The 17,014-nt window shown below is 37.0% G+C and overlaps 1 protein-coding gene across 1 annotated transcript; it reads left to right on the top strand.

Moving 5' to 3' along the window:
* Positions 1-15,384: 15,384 nt before the first annotated feature.
* Positions 15,385-16,335, top strand: LOC100751973 (olfactory receptor 2AG1). The gene has a single exon (XM_027404999.1). The coding sequence runs from the start codon at positions 15,385-15,387 to the stop codon at positions 16,333-16,335; it is 951 nt and encodes a 316-aa protein (XP_027260800.1).
* The last annotated feature ends 679 nt before the right edge of the window (positions 16,336-17,014 follow it).

Genomic DNA, 17,014 nt, shown 5'->3' with positions numbered 1-17,014 from the left:
ACTCTTCCTTCTGCCTCTGCCGCCCCCTACCTCTCCTGAGTGAGGAGACTACCAGGAGAGGCAAGACCATCCATAGCTGCAGACATTGACGTCTTGGCAAACACATACCACCAGGTGACAAGAGGAGATAGAGAGACCCCACCTGCACCCACTAGAAGAAGAGATGGGAAGAAGGTAGAATAAGAACACACTCAACAGAAAGACCAATATGACACCAACAGAATCTAGGGACTCCACACCAGCAAGATCTGAAAAGCACAACACAGAAGAAGAAGAAGAAGAAGAAGAAGAAGAAGAAGAAGAAGAAGAAGAAGAAGAAGAAGAAGAAGAAGAAGAAGAAGAGACAGACCTAAAAATCTTACTTTATGAAGATGTTCAAGACCCTTAAAGAGGAAACAAGAAAATCTCTTAAATAGAAGAAAAACCAAACAAAAAGATCAAGAAATAAGTAATTCAATTAAAGTATCTAAAAAAAAAAAAAAACAAGTGAAGGAAGCACTGGAAGCAATTCAAAGCATGAGCGCTGAAATAAAAACAATAAAGAAAACACAGAATGAGGGCATGCTGGAAATACAAAGGCTGGATAAATGATTAGGATCTAAGGGAGTGAGTATAACCAATAGAATACAAGAGATAGAAGAGAGAATCTCAGTTGATCTCAGTTGTTAAAGTCTCTCTAGAGGATATACAGTCATTGACCAAAGAAAATCTCGAATCCAACAAATCCCTAACACAAAATATCTAGGAAATACCAGACACCGTGAAAAGGCCGAAACTAAGAATAATAGATATAGAAGGTGAAGAAATGCAGCTCAAAGGTACAGAAAACATATTCACCAGAATAATAGAAGAAAACTTCCCCAACCTACAGAAGGATATGCCTATAAAAGTACAAGAAGCTTACAGAACACTAAATGGACTGTACCATAGAAAGAACTCTCCTCGCCACATAATAATCAAAACACCAACTTACAGAATAAAGAGAAAATATTAAGAGCAGCAAAGACAAAAGGTCAAGTAACATATAAAGGCAGACCTATCAGAATCACACCTGACTTCTCAATGGAAACTTTGAAAACCAGAAAGTCCTGGATAGATGTCCTACAAACACTAAGGGAACATGGATGCCAACCCAAACTACTGTAACCAGCAAAGCTTTCAATCACTATAGATGGAGAAAACAAGATATTCCATGACAGAACCAGATTTACACAATAGATATCCACAAATCCAGTACTACAGAAAGTTCTAGAGGGAAACCTAACCAAACGAGGATAAATACACTCACAAAAACATAGGTAATAAATAATTCAACTTTACCAAACAGGAAAAGGAACAGGAGGGCAAAATTCACACACAATGACACCACCAACAATAAATCCAAAACAAACAAGAACCAACAATCAATGGATATTAATATCCCTCAATGTCAATGGTCTTAACATGCCTATAAAAAGATACAGGTTAACAGAATGAATATGAAGACAGAATCCATCCTCCTGCTGTATACAAGAAACACACATCAACTTCAGAGACAGGCATTACCTCAGGGTAAAGGGTTGGAAAAAGATTTTCCAATCAAATGGACCCAAGAAACAAGCTGGCATAGCAATCCTAATATCTAACAAATTAGACTTTAAGCAAAATCAGTCAAAAGAGATGAAGAAGGGCATTTCATACTCATGACAGGAAAAGTTCATCAAGATGAAGTCTCAATCCTAAACATCTATGCCCCAAATATGAAGGCACCCACATTTGTAAAAGAAACATTACTATAGCTCAAACCACACATAAAACCACACACTTATAGTAGGAGACTTCAACACCCCCTTTTACCACTAGACAGGACCACCAGACAGAAACATATCAAAGAAACAAAGAATCTAACAGAAGTTATGACCCAATTGGGATTAACAGATATCTATAGAACATTCCATCCAAACACAAAAGAATAGACTTTCTTCTCAGGGCCATGGAACCTTTGCTAAAATTAATCACATAATTAGCAACATAGCAAAGCTCCACAGATACAAAAAAATTAAATACCCCTTGTATCTTATCAGACCACAACACTTTAAGATTACAATTCAACAGCAACACAAATTGCAGAAAACCTACAAACTCATTGAAATTGAATAACACCCAATTGCACCATTCCTGGGTCAAGGAAGAAATAAAAAAAGAAATTAAAGACTTCCTAGAATTTAATGAGAATGTAGACACAACACACCCAAACTTATGGGACACTCTGAAAGCAGTGCTAAGAGGAAAGTTCATAGCACTCAGTGCCCACATGAAAAAACTGGAGAATGGTCACACTAGAGAATTGACAGAAAATCTGAAAGCTTAGAACAAAACGATGCAAACTCACCAAGGAGTAGATGCCAGGAAATAATCACACTGAGTGCTGAAATTAATAAAGTAGAAACTAGGAAAACATTACAAAGAATCAATGAAACAAAGAGTTGGTTTTTTGAAAAGATCAACAAGATAGACAAACCTCTATCCTAACTAACATAAGGCAGAGAGAGAGCATTCTAATTAACAAAATCAGAAATGAAAGGGGGATATAACAACAGACACTGAGGAAATCCAGAGAATCATCATGTCATACTTTGAAAACCTGTACTACACAAAATTCGAAAATCTAAAGGAAATGGACAATTTTCTGGATAGATATCACTTACCAAAATTAAACCAAGAACAGATAAGCAGTTTAAATCAACTTATAACCCCTAATGAAATAGAAGCAGTCATCAAAAGCCTTACAACCAAAAAAGGGCCAGGGCCAAATGGCTTCATGCAGAATTCTACCAGAAATTCAAACAAGAGCTAATACCAGTACTCCTCAAATTGTTCCACACAATAGTAGCAGGAGGGACATTGCCAAACTCATTTAACAAGGCTATAATTACTTTGACACACAAGCCACACAAACATACAACTAAAAAAAGAGAACTACAGACCAATATCCCTCATGAACATCAATGAAAAAATACTCAACAAAATATTGGCGAATCAAATCCAAGAACATATCAGAAAAATCATCCACCATGATCAAGTAGGCTTCATCCTACTTGAACGCAAGAATGGTTCAACATATGAAAATCCATCAATGTAATCCACCATATAAACAAACTGAAAAAGAAAAACCACATGATCATCTCACTAGATGCTGAAAAAGTCTTCAACAAAATACAGCATCTCTTCATGATAAAGATCTTGGAGAGAACAGGAATAACAGGAACATATCTAAACATGATAAAATCAATATACATCAAACCAACAGCCAACATCAAACTAAATGGTGAGAAACTTAAAGTGATTCCTCTAAAATAAGGAACAAGACAAGGTTATCCACTCTCTCCATATCTCTTCAATATTGTACCTTAAGCCCTAGCTAGAGAAATAAGACAACAAAAGGAGATCAAGTGGATACAAATTGGAAAGGAAGAACTCAAACTTTCACTATTTGCAATGATATGATAGTCTACATAAGTGACCCAAAAAACTCTACCAGGGAACTCCTACAGCTGATAAAAACCTTCTGTAAAGTAACAGGATACAAAATTAACTCAAAAAAATCAGTAGCCCTACTGTATACAGATGATAAACACAATGAGAAAGAAATCAGAGAAACCTCACCCTTCACATTATCCACAAACAACATGAAATATCTTGGGGTAATGCTAACCAAAAAAGTGAAAGACCTGTACAGCAGGTCTTTGAGTCTTTAAAGAAAGAAATTAGACACCAGAAAATGGAAAGATCTCCCATGCTCTTGGGTAGGTAGAATCAACATAGTAAGAATGGCAATCTTGCCAAAAGCAATCTATAGATTCAATGCAGTCTCCATCAAAATCCAAACACAGTTCTTCCCAGACCTTGAAAGAACAATACTCAACTTTATATGGAAAAACAAAAAAACTAGGATAGCCAAAACAACCCTGTACAATAAAGGAACCTCTGGAGGCATCACCATCCCTGAATTCAAGCTCTATTATAGAGCCACAGTCCTGAAAAGAGCTTGGTATTGGCACAGAAATAGACAGATAGACCAATGGAATCGAATTGAAAATCCTGATATTAACCCACACACCTATGAACACCTGATTTTCAACAAAGACTCTAAGTCTATACAATGGAAAAAAGATAGCATCTTCAACAAATGTTGCTGGCACAACTGGATTCTGAAATGCAGAGGACTGCAGATAGATCCATATCTGTCACCTTGCATAAAACTTAAGTCCAAATGAATGAAAGATCTCAACATAAATGCAGCCACACTGAATCTTCTAGAAGAGAAAGTGGGAGATACCCTTAAGGTATTGGTACAGGAGACTGCTTCCTGAACATCACACCAGTAGCACAGACATTGATATTGACAATTAATAAATGGGACCTCCTTAAACTGAGAAGCTTCGGTAAGGCAAAGGACACAAGCAGTAAGACAAAACGACAGCCCACAGAACGGGAAAAGATCTTCACCAACCCCACATCTGACAGAGGGCTGACTTCCAAAATATATAATGAACTCAAGAAGCTAGCCATCAAAACACCAAACAATAAAATTAAGAAATGGGGTGCAGAACTAAATAGAGAATTCTCAACAGAAGAATCTAAAATGGCTGAAAGACATTTAAGAAAATGCTCAAAATCCTTAGCCATGAGAGAAATGCAACTCAAAACTACTCTGAGATACCATCTTACACTGGCCAGAATAGCTAAAATAAAAAATACCAATGACAATCTAAGCTGGAGAGGATGTGGAGAAAAAGGGAAAAAGGAACATTTTTCCATTGCTGGTGGGAGTGCAAACTTATAAGACCACTCTGGAAATCAGTATGGTGGTTGCTCAGAAAAATGGGAATCAGTCTACCTCAAGATCTAGCCATTCCTCTTTTGGGCATACACCCAAATAATGCACGTTCATACATCAAGGACATATGTTCAACCATGTTCATAGCAGCATTGTTTGTAATAGCCAGAACCTGGAAGCAACCTAGATGCCATTCAACTGAAGAACGGATAGAGAAAAGGTGGTACATTTACACAATGGAGTACTGCTCAGCAGAAAAAAGCAACAAAATCTTGAAATTCACAGGCAAATGGATGGAACTAGAAGAAACCATCCTGAGTAAGGTAACCCAGTCACAAAAACACAAACATGGTATGTACTCACTCATATATGAATTTTAGACATAGAACAAAGGATTGCCAGCCTACAATCCTCTTCACCAAAGGAACTAGGCTAGGAATCAAGAAGGACTCTAAGAGAAAAAATGCATGGTCCCCAGAGAATGGGAAGGGCCAGGATCTCCTAAGCTAATTGAGAGCATGAGGGTAGGGAAGAGGGAGCTGGCAGAATGTGAGGAGGAGAAGAGGAGGGGAGAGGAGGAAATAGAGGAGCAGAAAGGTTCAGTTGGGGGAAGAATAGAGGAGAGCAGGATGAGAGATATCATAACAGAGGGAGCCATTATAGGTCTGAGGAGAGATCTGGCACTAGGGAGATTTCCAGAGATCTAGAAGGATGACACCAACTGACAATCTAGGCAATTATGAAGAGGATAACCTAAATGCCCTTCCCCTATAATGAGACTGATGACTACTTTATATGCCATCCTAGAGCCCTCATCCAGTGGCTGATGTAAGCAGAGGCAGATACCCACAGCTATACACTGAACCCATTTGCAGAGAGGGAGAAATGAAGATCAAAGGGGTCAGGACCAGGCTAGTGAATCCCACAGAAACAGCTGACCTCAACAAGGAGGAGCACATGGACCCCAAACTGCCATCAGGGAGGCCATCATGGGACTGATCCAGACCCTTGAAAATGGATGTCAATGAGGAGGCCTCGGCACCCTATGGGGTCTCTGGTAGTGGATCAGTATTTTTCTCTGGTGTAAGAAGGGACTTTGAGAGCCCATCCCATGGGAAAGGATGCTCTCTAGGCTTGGACACATCGGGGAGGGCCTAGGCCGGGGCCAGGATGATGTGGTGGACTTTGGGGAGCCCACATAGAGGGGCCTCCCCTCCATGAGGAGCAGAGGGGAAAGGGGAAGGGGATTGACGGGGTATTGGGGAGAAGGGGGAGAGGGAGAAGGGATTGACATGTGAAATTATAATTTTGCAAAAATTAAATAAAAATGGAAAAAATACTGACTTTATTTTATTTATAGAAATTCAGCTAGGGCTGGAGAGATGGCAAGGCTCACAATAGAAAAATATACTATAACAGGATGGTTGGATATAGTTTTATGCAGAACGAAAAAGAAAAACATTCAGATTAAAGAACCCTTTCTCCAAAAATGTAGATGACAGTTTTAATTAGGTTGTTTTCTTGTTTAGTTTTTAAGCTCTTTATATACTATAGACACTAGTTCTCTGTAAGCTGCATAGGTGAAAAGATTGTCTCCATTTTTAATGGAGTTCATTTTTACTTGGATAAAATTTCCTATCCTTTTGAGAGCTATTAAATTTCCTGAGAACCATTTATTCCTTGTTGGTCTTACTCCCATTGAAATATCGAAGTTCTTTCTGGGAAGTCCTTAGCTGTAATTTAAGTCAAAGCATACATCTTATTTTTTTCTTGTACAAGTTTAACAGTATCAAGTCTTACGTGAAGGTCACTGATCTGTTTGGAATTGAGTTTTATGCAGGATAAAGAACAAGGATCCAGTTTCATTTTCATCAAATTGAGACCAGTTTCCCAGCACCATTTGTTAAAAATTCTGTCTTTTTCCCAAAATTGTATTTTGGGCACTTTGTCAAAAATAAAATAGCTATAGTTGCAAGGATTCCTTTAAGGGTCATCAGCATTATTTCACTGATCTACATGTCTGTTTTTACAGCAGCACTATGCTGTTCTTATCTATTGCTCTGTAGAATAATCCTAAAAGGATGATACCTGCCACATTATGTCTTTTTCTCAAGATTGTTTTAGCTATCCTTGGTTCTTTGCACTACCATGTAAATTTTGACAGTTTTTTCATCTATGTCTGTGACATATGGCCCTGAACTTTGGATTCAGATTGCACAGAATATGTAGATTGCTTTTGGTAGGATGGCATTTTTGCATGATTAATCTTCCAATCCAGGAGTGTGGAAAGTCTTTCAATTTTCTGTTGTCTTCCACAATTTCTTTCTTCATTGTCTCAAAAATTTCATTGTAGAGACCTATCATTTCTTTGTTAAAATTATCTCTATATATTTTAATTCTGTGGCTATTATGGATGGAATTATTCCCCCAATTTCTTTTACATCATTTATATATAGTAAGGATGTTTCCAAGTGCTAATTGTATATCCTGTCATAATTGCTGAAAATATTTATCAGCTCTTAGAGAATTTTGGAGTTGTCTTTTGGGTTGCCCATGTATAAGATGATAATATCTGCATATGGGGATTCTTTCAGTATTCACTACTATTTCTATCTCTTTTATTTACTTATTGCTATAGCTAACATTTCAATCACTATATAGAATAGGAATTGAGAGTGGAGAATGGACATTCTTGTCTTGTTCCTGTTCTTGGTAGAAATGCTCTGAGTTTTCTTCCATATAGTTTTATATTGTCTCTAGCCTTGCCATCTGTGGCATTTATTATGTTGTGTATATATTTCTTCCCTAAACTTCCCACGGCTTTTGTTATTTGTGATGATGGATTTTGTCAAGGTCCTTTTCTGAATTTTTGAGATAGTCATGCATTGATTCATGAATTTTGAACCATCCCTTCCTTCCTGAAAGGAAGAAAACTTTTGGTCTTGATGGATAATATTTTTGATGTAGTCTTGAATTACTTAAACCAGTATTATAGTGAGAATATATTCCATCTATGTTCATCAGAGACATCTGTTAGAAATTTTCTTTTGTTGTTGTTGAAGTATCTTTTTCTAGTTTCATTTCAGAATAATACTTGTTGCATAAAAGGCATTTGGAAGCCTTATTTCCTATTGTGTTAAATGGAATAAATTGAGTTATATTGCTGTTAACTCTTTGAAATTGGTATAGAATTCTGCAGACAATCCATTTAATTCAGGGTTTGTGATTGGCAGACATTTCATTACTTCTTCAGTCTCATTATAGATTATGGACATTTCAATAATTTACTTATCTTGCTTTAATTTTGGTAGGTTATATATGTCTAGAAATTAATTAATTTCATTTCTGTTTCCCAATTTAGTGTAATAGACTTTTTAAATTAATTTTTATTTAAATTTAAAAGAATCTTATTTTACATACCAATCCCAGTTCCTCATCCCATCCCTCATCCACTCCTCAGGGAAGGTGAGTCCTCCCACATAGAGAAGGAAGAGCAATAGATGTTTTAATAAATCTTTGATAGATTTATATGTGTGTTGGTCAACTTCATCTCCTCTCCCAACTCTGTCTAGATCTACCACTTATTTCTTACCCATCCAATTTTCCTTCCTTGTTAAAAAATAGTCCTTCAATACCAATTTGTGCTTCCCAATATTTTTAGGTATATGGTTATCCACTGGAGAGTGGTCACATTACGAGGGATTATAGTGTTAGAGAAAACTTTCTCTCCTCCCAGCAGCTAACAATTGTCATAGCTTTGTAATAGTGGATGTGATGATATGCTCTTCTCAATGTTGAGATTTGGTCCAGCTTGCACTTGCACAGGATTTGATAATGTTTTCTGAACCATTCTGTGTCCAGTTCTCCTCCTTTTTTCAGAAGATAATATTTTCTTGTAGTTACTGACTCTGGCTCTTTCACTCTTTTAGCGCCCCCCCCCCCCCCGTGATCCTTGGGCCTTGGGTGAGACTCTTATTATTTGCATCATAGCCAGTTCATGTTATCTCTGTTACTCTCCATCAACTGCAGATAAAGTTTCTGAGATGATGGATGAGAGATGCTTTAATCTATGGGTACAATGATAAGTCATTAAAAGACAATTAAGTCCTGTGCCATTTAGCAGCAAAATAATGTTATATTCTACCCTGTGGCCCATGAGTTTATTTTACCATAGGTTATTAGCCTGATAATTGTATCATTATGTGTTTCCCTTGTGGAATAGGATTTAAAACCAACAACAACAAAAGTCATTGCTTACTCCTATGATGCCTGACCAGTCATTGTTGTAGCCTACAGGACTCATTCTTTTGTAAAACTGATAATTATTTTTCTCTTCCAGTAGCTTTCATAGCATCTTCTGGCAAAATAAATAACAGACAGTGGGGAAGAAGCGTCCAGGTCAATACCAGTTTTATTTTGCCATATTCTATGACTCAAGCATTTGGTTTCTTTGGCAATGTAGTCTTATTGCAAATTTCTGAACTCCAAAATCTGGACAGTTAACAAGAACTGGCTTTGGTCTGTAATGTGGGTATGTGTGTATAGGACCTCATTGGCCATCAATTCCAAGATAAGTAACTCACTTCTGGGATTGGGCTTTTTCTTAGTTTGCCTCTGGTGAATGGTAGTGGATTTGTTGCCCTATTGTAGAGCAATTACATTTTAATTCTTTTTATGTAAGCTTTTAAAAAGTATGTCCTGGCCGGGCAGTGGTGGCACACGCCTTTAATCCCAGCACTCGGGAGGCAGAGGAAGGCGGATCACTGTGAGTTCGAGACCAGCCTGGTCTACAAGAGCTAGTTCCAGGACAGCCTCCAAAGCCACAGGGAAACCCTGTCTTGGAAAACCAAAAGAAAAAAAAAAGTATGTCCTTATGATTTTCTGAATTTCATTGGTATCCATAATTTATGTCTCCCTTTTCATTCCTAATTTTGTTAATTTTGATATTATATCTTTTTCTTTTGGTTAGCTTGGCTAAGAGACTGCCTATCTTGTTTACCCTTTAAAAGAAACAAATTTTGTTTCATTGATTCTTTTTAATTATTTTGTTTGTTTTTATATAATCCATCTCTACCCTTGTTTTTAGTTCTTCCTGACTAATTTAGAATTTAGTCTGTCCTCATTTTTTTCCTGGTTTTTCAAAGGGCTTATTAAGTATCATTATAGGCTGTATTTGCTTGAAATATACTTCTAATTTTCACATTAAGATGGTTTCTATACTTAAAGAGGTGAATTTCCTTTAGGCAACAAAAAAGATAGATTTTGTTTCTTGATCCACTCAACTAAACTCTGTCTTTTGATTAGTGAGTTGAGACCACTAATATTTAAAGCTTTTATTTAAAGGTGTATGTTGATCCCTATCTCTTTTTCCCTGTTTGTATTCTTAGTCTTATTTTGTGTTTCAGATATTATAGCTTATTTTTTCTTCTTTTTATAGTTGGTGACCTTTTGGTATGGCCAGAAGTGTGGCCTCAAAGAGAGATCCTGGAGGAGCTAAGGGGTCTGTATGATGGAGTGGAGAAGAACCTAACTGATGATTCAAGGAAGTGGGATCTAGATGACATACATGGCAGGATAAGTGAAGACTATGAAGCATGACAAGGAAGAAAGATCACAGAGGACAATAGAAACTCTTTGCTTTTAATTTGTCCTCTTTCATTGGTGACAGTTCCACTTTGCACCAAGTGTCTAGCTGTGCATTTGTCATTTTAAAACACACCCATTCTTTGTGCTATTGTGCTATCACAGCTCATTGTTATCTAAGTGTATTTGTATGATAACAGCTTATCTTTTAGGCCTAAGAACATTTAAAATATTTTAATTAACACTGACTTTCTATAATTCCAACACTGTTGCATTTCCTCTTTAATACCTGGAAATTTGAGCTACTTGTCTTCAACATTCATTAGTAGCACCAAGACATGAACCAATAGAGAAGCTGTTCTGGGTTACTAAAGTAAATGAGTAAAAGATTTCACAAGTGCAGACTCCATACAGAGCACCTGTGTAGAACTGGAAATAGTCTAGCAAAAGAAGACAATTCACGAAAGCTGGGCAACTGAGCACTCTAAGCCTAAAATAAAACATACTTTCTATTCTTGATTTTAGTAGAATTGCTTTGAGTTTCTCTCTGTTTAATTTGACGCTGGCTCTTGACTTGCTGTATATTGCTTTTATTATGTTTAGATGTGTTCCTTGTGTCCCTGATCTCCCCAAGACTTATATCCTGAAGAGGTGTTGGATTTTGTTGAAGGCTTTTTCAGGATCTAATAAGGTGATCATGTGTTTTTTTTTTTTTTCAGTTTGTTTATATGGTGGATTACATTGACAGATTTCCATATGTTGAACAATCCCTCCATCTCTGGGATTAAGCCTACTTAGTCATGTTGGATGATTTTTTGATGTGTTCTTAGATTCAGTTTGCCAGTATTTTATTGAGTATTTTTGCATCAATATTCATAAGGGAGATTGGTCTGTGATTCTTTTTCTTTGCTGCATCTTTGTGTGGTTTTGGTATCAGGATTACTATATCCTCATAAAGGGAGTTTGGTAATGTGCCTTCTGTTTCCATTATTTGGAACAATTTGAAGAGTATTGGCATTAACTCTTTTTTGAATTTCTGGCAGAATTCTGTATTGGTCCAGGGCATTTTTTGGTTGAAAGACTTTTAATGGCTGCTTCTATTTCCTTAAGGGTTTTAATAGTAATATTTAAATTAGTTATCTGGTCCTGATTTAATTTGGGTATGTGGAACCTATCCAGAAAACTATGCATTTTTTTTTAAAAAAAAATTCCACTTTTTTGGAGTACAGTCTTTTGAAGTATGATCTGATGAGTCTCTGGATTTCCTCAGTGTCTATTGTTATGGCCACCTTTTAATTTCTGATTTTGTAAATTTGGATATTCTCTCTCTGCCTTTTGGTTAGTTTGGATAAGGGCTTTTCTATCTTGTTGATTTTTCTCAAAGAACCATCTTTTTGTTTCATTTAGTCTTTCTATTGTTCACTTTGTTTCTATTTTATTGATTTCAGTCCTCAATTTGATTATTTCCTGGTGTCTACTCCTGGGTGAGTTTGCTTCCTTTTTTCCTCTAGAGCTTTCAGGTGTGCTGTTAATTCACTAGTGGGGGATTTCTCCAACTTCTTTATGTAGGCATTTAGTGCTATGAACTTTCCTCTTAACCTGCTTTCATGGTGTCCTATAAATTTTGGTATGTTGTACATTCATATTTATTGAATCCTAGGAAATTGTTAATTTCTGTCTTTATTTCTTCCTTGACCTGGGGTGATTCAGTTGGGGGCATTATTCAGTTTCCATGAGTTTGTAGGCTTTCTAGAATTTGTGTTGTTGTTGAATTCTAACTTTAAGCCATGGTGATCTGATAAGATACCAGGGTTATTCAAATTTTTTTTGTCTTTGAGATTTGTTTTGTAGCTGAATATGTGGTCAATTTTAGAGAAGGTTTCATGTGGTGCTGAGAAGAAGGTATATTCTTTTGTGTTTGGATAGAATGTTTAAATGTCTATTAAACCCATTTGAGTCCTAACATCTGTTAGATCCTTTATTTCTCTGCTAATTTTCTGTCTGGCAGACAGAAGTCTCCCACTATTATTGAGTGGGGTTTGATGTTCAATTTAAGCTTTAGTAATGTTTCTTTTTCAAATGTGGGTGCCCTTGTATTTTGGGTATATATGTTCAGGATTGAGACTTCTTCTTGATAGATTTTTCCTGTGATGAATATGAAATATCCTTCATCATCTCTTTTGATTACTTTTTGTTTGAAGTCTCTATGGTGGGGTGCCATGCTCAGCCTAATGCACTGAAAGAGGGCCTTGGCCCTGCCACAACCTATTGTGTCATACTTTGTTGACTCCTCATGAAAGCCCTTACCCATGAGGAGGAGCAGACTGGGGGTGGGCTGGGGGGAGGAGGGACAATGGGTAGGAGAGAGAACTGTGGTTGGAATGTAAAATGAAATTTAAAAGAATAAATAAATTATTTAAAAAACAAACTTCTGAAGGTAGGTAGAGTTAGATGTTTTTAAATGGGTTGTCAATATTTCCATTAGAATTAGATAGAAATCTAAAAAAGTTGGCTATTTGTGCACTGATAATCCCAGCAATTTGGATGCAAAGGGAAGTAGATCCTACATTCATAGGAACAAGTAACCTGGAGCTGTAGAGTTCATTAAGTGACAGAAAAGTTCAGGGAAAGTAGATGAGAAACTCACCCAAGAGGATTCATTAATTTACCATTCCCCATATCAACATTTCCAGGAGAGGCCATTTCAGCTGGGAATTAAGTCCCTATGAAGCTATGCAGAGGAGAAAGAAAAAAGTCGGTCCTGGAATCTAAAGACAAAGCCCCTTGACACAATCCTGTCTTACTCTTGGCCTCGGGAGCATGGAGGTGATACATAACAGGACTCTTGGAATATTTCTTCAAATATCTATTTCCTTCATTCACCACAGCTCTTAGAACCTAGCAGTAGGAATAAAGAAACCTGTGTTGCCAGATCCAATAATGTCTGAAACCTGACATTAAACTGGAAGTACTGTCTCCCCAAAAGTTTTAGAATGGGAGCAATTTCCACCAATTCTTATCAGGCAAGTCATCTTCATCCATATGATGCTACCCAAAGACTGTTTACTTGGTTCTCCTCACTGCCAGCTCCAGTTTACACCCATAGACTAGACTAGAGGTTAAACAAAAACAACCTTGATACCTGACATGGTTGGACTGTTGGCAAATTTTGCTAACTTAGCAGAGCAAATCAGTTAAGTGCTGCTGAGTTTAAACCACATCTTTACTTCCTGTTTATGTTGGAATATCCTCATTCTTCAAAGGAATCTACAGTTGGTCAAGTACCTAGGCTTTTTACCATCAAAGGTAATGAATTTATCTATCTTTTAATTAAAATTACCATGCTGGATTCCCTAGTTCTTTAGCTTCTGTTGCCCTTTCAATCTCCCTATTTAGATTTTTTTTAATGTTAAGAAGGAATCAGTTATGAAGGATTAAAGTCTGTGTTAGAGTCTAGATCTTGTCACCTTCTTCTTAATAGTAATCTCAGTATCTATCTCCAGAGCCTGTAGAAGCTATAGCTTTTGATGATAAATATTAGAAAGCTCATGAATGCTCTAAAAGGACCATATGAACCGATACTCATTCTACATTCTCATACCACTCACCTCTTAAGGTACTAATGCACTCTAGTGAGGCCAATGGAAACCAATGAGATGTCAACACACACACACACACACACACACACACACACATACACACACACACACACACACACACCATGATGTGGCTATGTGATTTATGGAAGAATGATTTACTTTCACATCTTTCACTCTACAGTTGGAGTTGGCTTCATCTTCTCTGATATGATACACAGCAGTGACGCCTGTGAATCTTAGACCCCTGTTCTTGTGAGCTTCTCCATGGGTTTGGGAACCATGTACCTAACCATGGATAGGCTTTCTTTCATATCCCTGCACCCCTTCTATCTACTGCAGGGGCTTTATACTTACAGGAGGGAAAGTAAGCATCAAAGTAAAAAAAAAAAAACCCATATTGGTTTGGGATTATTGGGACTGACTACATCAAAATCTATCTACTCTTTAGTTACTTTTCATCATTTCTTCAAAACAAGCAGACTCACTTTTCTGTGAAAGGATTCATGTGTTGCAATTCTGTACCTTCCCATCAACTTGCTGAATAATAATCTGGCAAAACAAACAAATATGTTTGTATTAATACTAAAGGTTTAATTCTACAAGCATCATTTTCTCAGCACTATAACCTAATTTCTGACGCTTAATAGTCCGCTCAAGTCATAGAGAAGTATGAGATTAAGCAACAGAAATAACTAAGATAAACAATTTGTCACCCTTTAATGAAATTTACTGCATACATATTGGCTTATGAAATGTGGAAAAAGAGTTTCAAAGTTTAATGCATGCTTGAAATCTCAACATTCAGGAGGTCCAGGCAAGAGCACCATCAAAAGAGGTGGGTCTTGGACTCGTAGAAATAACCCATTTCAAAACATATAAATAGAACCAAGAAATGTAGGGAAATTGGTGAAAGTAATTTATTGAAACCACATTTCTGAACCAGTAGGGAAATACATATTTAAATATATCTATGAAAAACTAATTAGAATATTTAATCCGTTGGCTAAATGAAATGCTAAGGGATATATAGGTCAGAATATTTATTTAACCCTAACATGAAATGTGATTTAACTTTTGTAGGAAAGACATTTTTTCAAGTTTAATGTCCCAGTCAGTATTTCACCAAGGGATCACATAATCTTTGTCATTACTGCCTACCTGCTCTGCTCATAGACAAAACTTTATCAAGATACAATTAAGAAATATAAATTTGGAAGCCAAATAAGCATAGCTTGGTTTTTCCCATATTTAGTAATGAGAAAATATTATCTTATGGTAGTTGCACTGCATATTTTCAGAGGCCCATGATTTATGAAACTGGGTTGATAATAGCAAAACTAAACTGAGTCAACTATTTCTAGACAACCAAAGAGACCACATATAATGGACCCCAGGAACTACACCTTAGGAAGTGGCTTCATCTTGGTGGGGATTCTGGATGGCAGTAGCTCTCCTGAACTGCTCTGTGCTACAATTGCTGCCCTGTACATGTTGGCACTGATCAGCAATGGACTACTGATCCTAGTCATCACAATGGATGTGTACCTCCATGTTCCCATGTACCTCTTGCTTGGGCAGCTCTCTCTCATGGACCTTCTCCTCACATCAGTTATCAGTCCCAAAGTTGTCATGGATTTTCTACTGAGAGACAACAGCATTACTTTTGGGGGCTGTGCACTTCAGATGTTTCTAGAACTGGCACTAGGTAGTGCTGAGGACCTCCTTCTGGCCTTCATGGCCTATGACAGGTATGTGGCCATTTGTCATCCATTGAACTACATGATCTTCATGAGGCCAAGCATTTGCTGGCTTATGGTAGCCATATCCTGGATTCCAGCTTCCCTGAGTGCCCTAGGATATACCATCTACACCATGCAGTATCCCTTCTGCAAATCCCGGGAGATTAAACACCTTTTCTGTGAGATCCCTCCCTTGCTGAAGTTGGCCTGTGCAGACACCTCCAAATATGAACTCTCAGTTTATTTGATGGGTGTGACCTTGCTAATTCCTCCTCTTGCTGCCATTCTGGCCTCCTACTCACTAATTCTGTTCACTGTGCTCAATATGCCCTCAAATGAGGGCAGGAAGAAAGCCCTTGTCACCTGCTCTTCCCATCTGACTGTAGTTGGGATGTACTACGGACCTCTCACAGTCATGTACATACTACCTAGTTCCTACCACAGTTCCAAGCAAGAAAATATCCTCTCTTTTTTGTATACAATCGTGACACCTGCTCTGAATCCTCTAATCTACAGCCTAAGGAATAAGGAGGTCAGTGGGGCTTTGAAGAGAGTTCTAGGAAGGCGGTTGTTGCCAACACAACCTACCTTCTAGGTATCTTTAATAGATGTCCCTTATACTCAAATTCCCTCAAAGTCAGAAATTTTCTATTTGAAATATTTATCACAAAACAAGGAGAATAAAATGTGCATTTTGATAGAGAATTATGGACCCAAAACTACATTTGTAAATGCATTTGAGTCTCATCTTCATGATGCATTTCATAAGATAATATTCACTCAGATCTAAAATCACTTTTCTTTTACAAGTCATTTCTATTTTCCAATTAAATTATTTTTACAGGGATCTGAGATACTACCACTTGACATAACCCATAAGTTTAAATCATATTGGGCCAAAAACCATAGAAAATGGTTTCAAGTGGGAAGCTCACATATAAATGTGAAGATTTTTGAGAATTGTACAATTGTTTATATTCAAGATATGTTGTTTTAATTAAATTATTGAAACTCAATATAACTTTAATGCTTGTTATAGTACTAAATATGTTTAAGACCACAAAACTTGCTGAAATGTTGTATATACAGTGGCAGCTTTGTCTAGAGTTTAGATTCTGTAAATTTCCATCATGTTTTCCCTTCTCTCTTGCCAAGTATCAACCTTTCTAGATGCCCTGATGTATGCTAGTTCCTTGGATCATGTGTGTTTATACTTTTTTATTATTAATTATAGTAATGGGAGGTGTGGCAACTTCTATCCTTTGAATAATAGA

This window comes from Cricetulus griseus, chromosome 3, assembly GCF_003668045.3.
Source record: "Cricetulus griseus strain 17A/GY chromosome 3, alternate assembly CriGri-PICRH-1.0, whole genome shotgun sequence".
NCBI lineage: Eukaryota > Metazoa > Chordata > Mammalia > Rodentia > Cricetidae > Cricetulus > Cricetulus griseus.
The sequence above is the reverse complement of the archived record's forward strand: the minus strand, read 5'-3'. Positions and strand labels throughout refer to the sequence as shown.